The following is an 11,120-nucleotide window of genomic DNA, read 5'->3' on the forward strand; positions in this document are numbered from 1 at the left end:
ATAAGGTTAGCTCCCAGTTATTGGACATTTTGACATAACTCTACACATTTTTTTTGTCAAATTATCATATAATTAATAGAAAATAAGGAAGAGACATAATCAGCGAAGTTAATAACCTATTCTACCTGGCTTTCTCAAAGGCTGAACAACTAAAGTGCAAAAGATAAATACTACAAACAACAATTTTGGCAGGAAATGAGATTCCTTGAATTTCAGAATATCAAATAATCTTTTACATAATTAAAACTTACATTGCCATGAAACTAAGGAAAAAATTTCATATGGCGTGGAGATGTTTTCATGGAATAATGTTCTATCCAAATGAAACTAGCAAAAAGCTAAAGAAGAAAAAAGAAATCTTAATTAAAACTCACAATGTGTACAAGAAAAATTAGCTTTGGACTCATGTTAATCCGATGCCTTCTGCATATTATTTGAAGTTCGAACTGAGAACTTGTATCAAGAAAAATGAGCAAGCGTTGCTTGCTCACGCCCGTTTGAAGCACTTGTATCAATGTTGGCAGACAGAATCATCTACATAATGGAACTGAAGAATGATGAATATTCTAACTCGTGTTACTTAGGTGACAGTGCCGATCTCTTTCCGCTGATTGAAATCTTGGAAAAAAGACTTTCCAGCTTCATATGTAGACCAGCAAATAGCAGCTGCGGGAGCATGAAAGAGCATCCTTGGAATCCATCCTCGCATGAGCCCTCTGTATCCATCCTTTTTCACTATCGTTTTGATGACGTCCCCAATTGAACCACTTTTGAACCTATCACAACCACAGACGCCCTGCACCATCAACCAGGTCAAGATATATTAACCAAGGAATGGAAAGATAAGAGCTTAAAAAAAATTAGCTGTCTGATTCTCCCAGTCCCAGACTTATCATTTGTAAACCCTACCATACATTTATATAATAGTTGTAACACAATCAATCTTCAAATAAAGAAGTATCAACTAGATCAAACATCACATTGCACTATAATAATAATATTCCTGACATGATTGCAGAAACCCCAATCTAACTCAAAACCTTCTGTTTCAACTGGAAAATTTTAAATTATTCTGATGTATCATTGTTGGTCTTATAAACCTAAAACAATCCTGATACAAGCAATGAGAGAAGATGATATAAATGTATAAAGATTATGTCAGCTCCTTAACCTAGACAAGAAGATTATCCAAGGTTAATATGCCCAAGTGCCAAATCAACAACACTAACATTCAATAACATTCTAAAAATTTCATGCTGGGATACTCAGAGACACCATGAATCCTCATTCTCTCACCATATTTCTAGCAGGTTTCCTTCTCTGTTGGTCATCATTTTCTCAATTAAATCAATGTCAAATTTCCTTTCTCTATTTTTCAATTCAGTCCTCACTCCCCACATATGCCAATGGTTCATCTGAGTATAACTCTTTTCTTCTTATGTTACTCAGGTATCATTTGTAAAGTCTAAATTTTACCATCTCTCTCCCTCTCTGCATTAAACTTAATAGAGATATTATCAACTATAGGGAAAATCAAAACTTTAGTGGGGATTTAAGGGGGTATGTCATATTCTATCAAAGGAGGACAGGCTAACAGATTAGATGGGCAATATACCAAATTCCATACGTTAATGCAAAAGTTCTACATTCTAATAATAAACATGTCCCTTAGCAAAATACACTAGTAGCCTATTGGCACCCAGCTTCATTGTTTCTTAATTTAGATAGAAGAAAGATTCTCAGTCAGAGAAAGAGGTCATGGCACAACTAAAAGAAGGAAAAGAAATCCTACACAACAGAGAAGACATAGAAGACCCAAGAGCACAACTTCATTTTGGAGCACCATAGGTTGAATATTACCAAACTAAAAGCAAAAATGATTATCACACTTTTTTTAATACATTCTCTACCGTTTTTAAACATCCACATGTACACAAAACAGATCCTGAGACTAACTAAAAAGGATAGGAGAGATTAGCGACAATAGCATCTAAGCTCCATTCAAATACAATTATCACACACTCAAATTTGACAAGATATTGCTATCCACTTCTTTTCCACACCACAAGACACAAATTCCAGAAATACCACATTGTTCAAAATTTAAACCTAGAAGGAATGCCCAAACCAAGTCAAACTCTATTAAACTAAATATACCAATTCTAAAAATCTAATTAAGAAAAGCAATCACCAATTCAATAAACAGCTATAATTACAACTATACCTGGCACTGTAATTGAGTTTTAACAACATCAAGTGGCGTTGTAATCGCAGCAGCCAAAGCACCGGCGACAGCCCCGGCAGTGGCATGAACCACCAACCGTTCATCATCAACGCTCTCCGGCGAGACCTCCATAAGACCTCGTTTCGCGGCCTCATAGGTGGCGAAGTGCACGGCGGTGAACGGCGCATTCATCACCACGGTGGTCCTATACGACGCATAGAACGCTCCCAGCCCCTCCTCACTCATCACTCTCTTCACACAATCCCAGACCCCCTTGTAAGCGCTATTACTCAGCTGCAACCGCTGTTTCACCATGTCCATGGGCGTGAACACTGCATCACTGGCGATGGTGGCGCACACACCGGAAGCGGCATGCGCAACGGCGTTATTGGGGTTTCCGTCGGAGAAGCGCTTCTTGCAAGTCTCGTAGACAGAGAAATAAACAGCGTGAGCGGGGCCGGCGCCGAGGCCCATGGCGCCGATACCGCGATAGAGAGCGGAGGGGCCTTCGGATTGGAGAATGGAACGAAGGGCTTGACGGACCGTAACGGATCTGATGGGGCAGGAACCGAGGGCTTGCATATGGGTTTTAACGGTGTCAACGGGGAACATAGCCATGTGTTCAACGCACCCAGCGATGGATCCAGCAATCATGAACTGCCAGAAGTGAAGACCGTCGTGACTTGACACCGTTAAGTCCGAATGGAAATCGGAGCGCAAATCAGGGTTTTGGAACTTAGCCCTCGCGTCTGTGGCCATTACTTCTCAAAAGAAAAAAATTAAATTAAAATTAAAATTAAAATTAGGTGATTAGGGTATGAAAGGAGGGATATATAGTGAGAATTGGGAATTTTGTGAGGGGATTGATATTTTGGTTTGGGGATTTTTCTGAAGTTTGTTTTTGGGCCATAAAAGATTATGATTATCGAGTGCCAAAACAGAGGAGTGGTTGTTGCATTCCTGGGGAATCGGAAGGTGCTGTGTGAGAAGATAAGGGTTACTTCCTTTGCAGTTCTGTCTTGTGATTGGGATGAGTGGTTTTGGCAATGGAAAGTCTAAGATGGAGGCTGGATTGAACACGAAGACTGCGTTGTGGACTTTGCATCTGTGCTTGATTGATTAAATAACGAGGTAGGGTTCCAAATTTTTGGGAATCATAGGCTTTTTCATGTTTCACTTTTGTCTCTCTCCCAGTATACTTCTCAGGAATAACTATTATTTAAAATATTATTTTAAAAAAATTACCTTAACTTAACTCTATCTTACACATAACATGTATAAAATATAACAAATTATAATAAATTTAAATTTAATTCATTTTAAAATAATATATTAAGTATTAAAATATTATATAAAATAATAAAAAATGAAATAGTATTTTTTATTTTAAAATTTGAAATAAAATTTTAAAAAAATTAAGTCATTGTAATGAAGTAGAGTGTAATTCCCACTTCATATTTTAAACAATCTTAATTTTAAAAAAATACAACTGATAAACTGTTTAAGAAAATTATTTTAGTTAATAATTCACTTCCTGTATAAATAGACAGAGTATTCTTTTATACTACATATATGTTTTAAAATTCTCTCACTTTTTTACATTTTTAAATTACTTTAATTATTAAATATACTTTATATTTTTTTTAAAAATGAATATATTTATTTTTATTTAAATTAAATTTAAATATATCATTTTTACACAGTAATTCAATCGGACACTATTCTATCATCAACGTGAATCATTAAATTCTATTATAGTTAATATAAAATTATATTAACCATGTATTTTAATTGATCATAAAATTAAAAAAAAAATCATTACTATGATAGTACACTCAAATTAAATTATTTTTATTTAGTATATTTACTTTATAAACTAATCCTTTCATTTCTATAATAAAAAATAAATATAATTTTGATCTAATTATGAGAAATAAAATTTTATTTTTTGTTCATTAATTGGAATTTTTTAATTAAAAAGTGTTGTCAATGTAGCTTTTAATATAGTTATTATAAAACTCAACAATTTTTAATAATGTAACAACTCATAATTAAATATTATATTGTTTGTATATTTTAATATAATTATTATTGTTATGTATTCATAATTTTTTTGGTTAAATACATGACAAAATTATTAAATTAAGAATATTTGCAAGTTAAATTAGATTAAATTTAAAAGAAAAAGTCATAAAAAAAATAAAGTGAATACTATGCTTGGACAATGACTACCAAACATGTGCGTTCTAACTTAACTTATAGTTTTGAAGTTATATTTCATATTTATAAAAAGAAACATAAATGACATTTAAATATGGCCAATTATATAAATAAGAAAATTTATTTTTAAGGTAAATTCAGATTAATTTTATAAATTATCTCATTTTATTATCCAGGCAAATTTGGTTTGACTTTGATTCTTTTATGTTGCTGAATAATATAAAATGATCATATTAAACATATACACGTGTTAAATAAGGATCCTTTATAAAGTGAACTCACCCTTATATTTGGACATTTTTTTAATAGATTAGATTGGAAAAAATGTTTGTACCCCTTTTTCTCCGATCCTGGTAATTGGAAAACTTGATGAAACATCGGCAAAAAACTATCATATCTAGAATAGCATGAAACGAAAGACCACGTGATGTGTGGTCTGTTCTACACTTTGATCCTTACTGTCCCTATTTTAAAATGAAAGGTAAATTTTGAAACTTAGGTAGACAGGCCAATGCATTTTCCAAGTTGAAATGACTCGTGTGTGAAGGCTGTTTTAGATATAAAACTGTTTCTTGTGCTTTCACCCAACAATTTAAACTTTTAGGATAGTTCATGATAAGTGTTAGTGTTATGTTCTGCAATTATTTTTCTAGTATGTTGATTTGGGAGTTGGAATCCATTTGTTTTCAACTAAAGCGGCTTGAAACAAGAATTTATGCTTATCAATAGCAAAAATATATACTGCCTTGAACAAGATATTGAAAGGTGGGACGGAAATTTACAATACCTTCACCTAATACCTCCCTATAACTTCTGTTGACATTGCTCCATATTCGATCTTTCTGCCTTTCAGATTCTACAAGCCAGCCAGTAAAAGTTTCCTCCAATCATCTTTAGAATCATTGATAATTTGATATTTCTAAGAAATCATTACACATTAAAACCCCCAGTTTCAACATATCTATAATCCCCTTCAACGACAAGATAATAGGAAATAAATGAACTGGGTCTTCGGATTTAACAAATGATGTCTTCTTAACGCATACCGTAATTTACGGCGAATCATCAGTTCCTTCGCGGTCGTGTCATTAACATTCAGTAACTAGAGATAGTAACGTGTGTGCTTTTCACGTGTAAAATACAAGAACAGCCATTTCAAGCGCAGATCTAGATTGCTCAAGATCTCCGACTATTTAAGAAAATTAGCTTTAACAATACACATATAAAAAAAGACAGACAACACATGCAGTAAAATTCAAAACTAGCATGAAGGTCAGGAACCCTTTACTAATGTACCATGTAACACATGTAAGGGTTCCCCTTCTTTATTAACGCAACAAAATCTTCCAACGTCCAACAATATGACAGTTTATTTTATCACATCATGAAGCTAACACATCATGAATCATGAATTTTTATGATCAGGAGATTTGATAACGGATCCTACACTTTTGAAAGATACTAAAAGATACTAGAGCATTAAAACGAGACCATACATCTTACTCTATGGCTTTGCAACGTGTAATATATGCCCAAGAAAGGCATTCATATTAGTTTCTGATGATCCACCACTGGCACTTGCATTCCGACATAGCTGCTGAAGCTCTCTGGCTCTTTTCCTCATATCTCTTGCTTCATCACTACCTAAATCCATAAACTTTTTAACAAGGCTAGCAATTTCATCTCTTTTAATCAAAGTGTTCTGTTGAACCTCTTCGTTCACCCTCCACCCAATCTTCCAATCCTCGACTATGTACTTACTATTAAGGGGTTGGTCCATTAAAATTGGAGAGGTAAGGAAAGGAACAGCACTGAAAATACCTTCCTTAGTGGAATTCCACCCACAATGAGACCAAAACCCCCCTATAGCAGGATGCTGCAACACCCTCAATTGATCACACCATGGCAAAACTAGTCCGCTATCCCCACATAACTCTTTCAACCTAGAAGTCTCCAAGCGCGCTATCCACAAGAACCGAACACCACTGTCGCGCAAACCAGCCGCGATCTCATCTATTTGTTCACTTGAAACCGAAAGAAAGCTCCCTTGTGAGATGTATAGCACCGAGCCAGAGGGTTGGTTGTCAAGCCACTGAAAGTAGCCAAGGTCAGCATGGTTGGTGCTGAGAGAGCCATCAATTTGGCCATTACCACAATAAGGAATGACAGGGGCAATAGTGTAAATGGGTATAGAGAACTCTGCTTTCAAAGCATCAATGGCTTTAGGCTCAAGCTCATATACTGAAGAAAATAACAGATATTGCGCTTTATGCACCCATGGTATAATATCCAAGGACATTTGCAACAATTTGCGGCTCTGCCAGCTTCCATCGTTATTTGGAAAATCTGCCAGACGAATTGACGTGTTCCCCGGAATGTAATCCACACGTTTCTCACCCTCTTCCGTTGCAACCATTTAAACAATACACAGAAGCCGTCAAAAATCAAAATCATCTTTAATTTTCTGATCTATACATAGTTCATTACTAGATATTTAGATTTATCTTCAGTGCTAGATTGCTGGATGAACCTATCAAATAGCTTTAATTAGTAATTTAGTGGCCTTTGGAAGAGTTTAGAGGAATCTATATGAAAATAATTATTAACTCTCTTCTAAAGGCTACATAGACTCAATAGAAAGAGGAATGCTACATGGACTAAATAATGCATTAGAAGAATTGTATTTAATAGTACATTTGTACTTTATTAAATAAGTACTGAAATACATTTCAATATTTTTTTTTTAAATAACTGTCATGCACTTAATAAGATAAATCCTATATTAAATAAATATGTAATTATGTTTTTAAACACACCTATAAATTTATATGGCTTTGCGGTGAATGGAAAGAAACTGACCTGACACGTTTACGGGATAGTGACCGTTTTGGTCCAGAAGACGGTAGTGTGTAAGCAAGGAGAAAAACGACGCCGACATAGGAAAAAACGACGCAACGGGAATGCTCCGGCGGTTGGCAACGCGAACCACCCAGAAGAGGTAAGTGTCGTATATTATCATTGTTGGAGGCAGATCAAGGCGATGGAGTAGGTGATCAAAAGGGGCTTCCATCTTTGTCATAACGGCTTGAAGGAAGTTGACGAAGTCGTTGGCTCGATTATGTTCGGAGGGAATAACGTTGGGGATTGAGGCGAATTTGATGTTGTCGGGTTTGGGATCGGAGCCAACAAAGCCAAGCCATTCCTCGGTGACCACGAAGGTTACGAGGATGTTGGGGTTCTTGGACACGAGCAGCTTGCAGAGGTTCATCATGGGGTTGACGTGGCCTCGACCTGGGTATGGCACAGCCATCACGTGGCGTGCGATGGTTGGTGAAACTGGAATTGGACCCTCCATATAGATAAGGGTGCTTTGGAAAGCAAAGGAAGAGGGAGAATGAGCTTAGATTGGAACGTGGAAGAGAAGAGCTTTTATGACTTTTTGTTTCAGTAATGAAATCTCACTTACCGAGGAGCTTTAACTTTGAACCAAACCTAGTTCATAAACCCGCGAAACGGCGCCATTAAAATATTTTCTATTATCTTACTTCATTATTTGGTTGGCTTAAATATGATTTCTCTTATATTTTTTACTTTTTATTTAACCTTTTTCATTTTTAAGTTTAATTATTTTTTAGTTTTCATATAAAATTTTAGGATTATTACACGTAATAATGTTATCATTTTATAATATCTTTTTTATTTTAATCATTATATAAAATATTATTTTAAAAAATTAATCTCTATATATAAAAGAACAGAATTAAAGAAAGACTTCCATTACTCAGTAGTTTTGACACTCGTAAATTATTATTTTTCTTTTAATCTTTTGTAATATATAAAGTTGAAACAAGTTTTAACTGTAAATTAGCTCTTTGTCCCACCACATGTTATACTCGCTTCAATTACTCATTTTTTATAACATATTAAATCTCATTATTTTTTGTTTACATAATTTTTATCAAAAATATATATAATAAACAAACTTTCAAGTACTAAGGTTATGAATTTATTTATTACGTGAACTAATAATTAAAAGTTATGATATATTAATTTTTTGTTAAGTTATGTTAATAAAAAAAGACCAAAAATATTTTAGAAAATAAAAGATTAAAATGTTATTGTTTAAATCCTACATTTTGTATTATGAGCCTCAACATCTTTTATATGAAGGCTGCGCTTAAGATGGTCGTCTTTGAATTTTACATTGCTGGTCCTGTCTTGCCGAAAAAAATAAGATCGTTGGATATATTTTAAAATATTTAAACGGTCAAGATGATGAGAAGGTGTACATGAATCAGAATTTTATCTGCATTTGTGAATGTAGAATTTAAATTAGACTTGATCTAGTGTTTTTATAAAAGTCATAAAATTTAGACTTAATTTTAATAAAAAAAATTGTTAAAATATAATTTTAGCTTTTTTTCCAAATTTTATTTTAAATTTTTTTGACTAATATTGTCTACTGTCAATTGTTAATTTTTTTTATTGAAATATATCAGTTGAAGGGACTTAAAAATAAAGTAAAAGAGAAAAAAATTAATACTGTATTTATAAAAAAAAAACATATAAATTAAGTTAAAATTTTACAAACTTTTGATTAACTAAACAATAAAATTTTAGTAATTTGTTATATTTAAAATTTTATTAACCTCAACTTTAAAAATTGAGTTTAAATATTTAAAAATAAAAATTTTTATAAAAAAAATACATAATTATTATATTAAAATTATAAAAATATAATAAATAATTAATTTTTTAAATTTTATTATTATTAACTGCTTATCATTCTCTAAAAACTAAAATTAACAAAATTCTTGCAAGAAAAATCTAACCTCAAATCGCCAATTTGAGAAAAAGGCACAGTGGAAGAAGGGATTGTCACAGAAATGCACACATCATGACTGAGAAGTGGCCAGAAAAAAAAGAGATTTTAAGATTGTTTAAAAAGGTATTCTTCAGATTTAGTTTAGAAATTCATTAAATTCTCAAAATACTATAAATTTATTTATTTTTATTCTCTCGCTTTTTTTAAAGTTTACCAAGCATCTTAGCATATTTTGGACGTGATTCTTTTAGAAAAAAAACTTATATTTGTTTAGGGGGGGAAAAACCTCAAACAAATTTACTCCAATCACTGATATGTGAAGTATTTGTATTTATAAGATTTTTATGAAAGTATTTTGTAATTTTTTAATTCATTGTATTGAATTTCTTAGTATAATTTATTAATGTAATTAAGTTCCAAACTCAGTTTTAATTTGTAATATATAAGATTGAACTACAACTATAATCTTCCAATATGACTTATGTCGACGTCCTATAACTATATATGTTTTTCTTTTACCACATTAAGAAACCATGTCAATTAACCAAGGTCTTCTGGTCGTGTCTCAAGCATTGGCGATGCATTGCTAGCTTGGAGGCATAATTTTATCTCAATTCTTGGGCTAAATTTTATTATTTATACAAATTAAACATTGAAAAATTTTAAAAACAAAAAAATTATAAATATAAAAAATATTTTTTGTATTTTTTTCATTATGTAAAATTTTATCTTATTGAAATTTATAAAATAATAAAATTATATTAAAAAAATGTAATGTAAAAACAATGTCATGTTAATGTTATATATATATATATATATATAATTTTTTTCTCTTCTTTTATACATATGCTTTAAGGGATTGAGATCAATTCACTCACACAAGATAAGAAATCAACACGCGTTGCCAAAATCATGCTCCCAATTTCACTGGTAAAAGAAAGCAAACTGTAAATGCCCATATTTACAGAGTAAGATAAAATGTTCAGTAAGATTACATCAAATCTCATTTTTACAATTTTATTGTTAAAATAAAATGTTCAGTAAGATTTATAATTTTGTTTGGAACATGATATTCTAAGATATCTTATTTTCTAACAATTTTTTTAAACTCAGGGAGTTATTTAGTTTCAAAAATATTTTTTTAAATTTTCTAATAAATAACAGATATTTTAATTATTTATCATACAAATATTTAAAAATAAAATATAAAATATATTTTTATAATTGAAAATATTTTCTAAAATAAAACCCTTTTTTTTTTCAAAGAGGAGAAAATATATTTTCTCGATTTTTTTTTTTGGTTTGGGTCATGCAGTATATTTTTAACCCATGGGTCATGGGTCTATGAGGCCCGAAGGAGGGGTGGGTAAAGAAGACTTATTTTAATTCTTAAGAGGAACTTGCCCCATGGGCCTGTCGTTCCTTCTGTGCAAAATGAAGGCTCCACAAGGACCCAAAATATATTTTACAAACAAAAAAAGTATTAGATTGTTCATTGGGGATTTGTATCCTCATTTTCATTAGGTTTATAATAGATTAGGCCTATATATTAAATAGATTGAATTATTTTTTAAATCTTATTTAAATAAAACAGTTTAATTTTAGCTATCTAAAATTTTTTAATCTAACAATAATAAATATGTATAATTAAGCCTATCATAAAAATAATATTAGCATTTAATTATTTTTTTGTTGTAACATTTGTTAAATTATATGCTCGTATTTAAAGACTTATCTCGCTAAATTTAGGTTGATGAACTTGTTTAGAAATCATTTTTTTTTACCTAAGTTATATGTCTTGTTATAAAAAAAACACTCTAAATAAACTTTTAAGTTGGATATTAAAATATG

The 11,120-nt window shown here is 31.6% G+C and overlaps 2 protein-coding genes across 3 annotated transcripts; both read right to left on the reverse strand.

The window, feature by feature from the left end:
* Positions 1-57: 57 nt before the first annotated feature.
* On the reverse strand, positions 58-3,355 carry LOC113847426 (mitoferrin-like). The gene is made up of 2 exons (XM_027476525.1): positions 2,225-3,355; positions 58-796 (listed from the first exon to the last, which is right to left on the reverse strand). The coding sequence occupies exons 1-2, from the start codon at positions 2,981-2,983 to the stop codon at positions 581-583; spliced, it is 975 nt and encodes a 324-aa protein (XP_027332326.1). The 5' UTR covers positions 2,984-3,355; the 3' UTR covers positions 58-580.
* Positions 3,356-5,606: 2,251 nt separating this feature from the next.
* LOC113848003 (UDP-glycosyltransferase 87A1-like) lies at positions 5,607-7,889 on the reverse strand. 2 transcript variants are annotated; one of them, XM_027477349.1, is made up of 2 exons: positions 7,304-7,889; positions 5,607-6,844 (listed from the first exon to the last, which is right to left on the reverse strand). In XM_027477349.1, the coding sequence occupies exons 1-2, from the start codon at positions 7,797-7,799 to the stop codon at positions 5,949-5,951; spliced, it is 1,392 nt and encodes a 463-aa protein (XP_027333150.1). In that variant the 5' UTR covers positions 7,800-7,889; the 3' UTR covers positions 5,607-5,948. The 2 variants fall into 2 exon arrangements, with proteins under 2 accessions (XP_027333150.1, XP_027333151.1); XM_027477350.1 differs by having other exon boundaries at positions 5,607-6,842; positions 7,311-7,804.
* Positions 7,890-11,120: the final 3,231 nt, after the last annotated feature.

The sequence above is a fragment of the Abrus precatorius genome, unplaced genomic scaffold (assembly GCF_003935025.1).
Source record: "Abrus precatorius isolate BTA unplaced genomic scaffold, Abrus_2018 Scaffold8, whole genome shotgun sequence".
NCBI lineage: Eukaryota > Viridiplantae > Streptophyta > Magnoliopsida > Fabales > Fabaceae > Abrus > Abrus precatorius.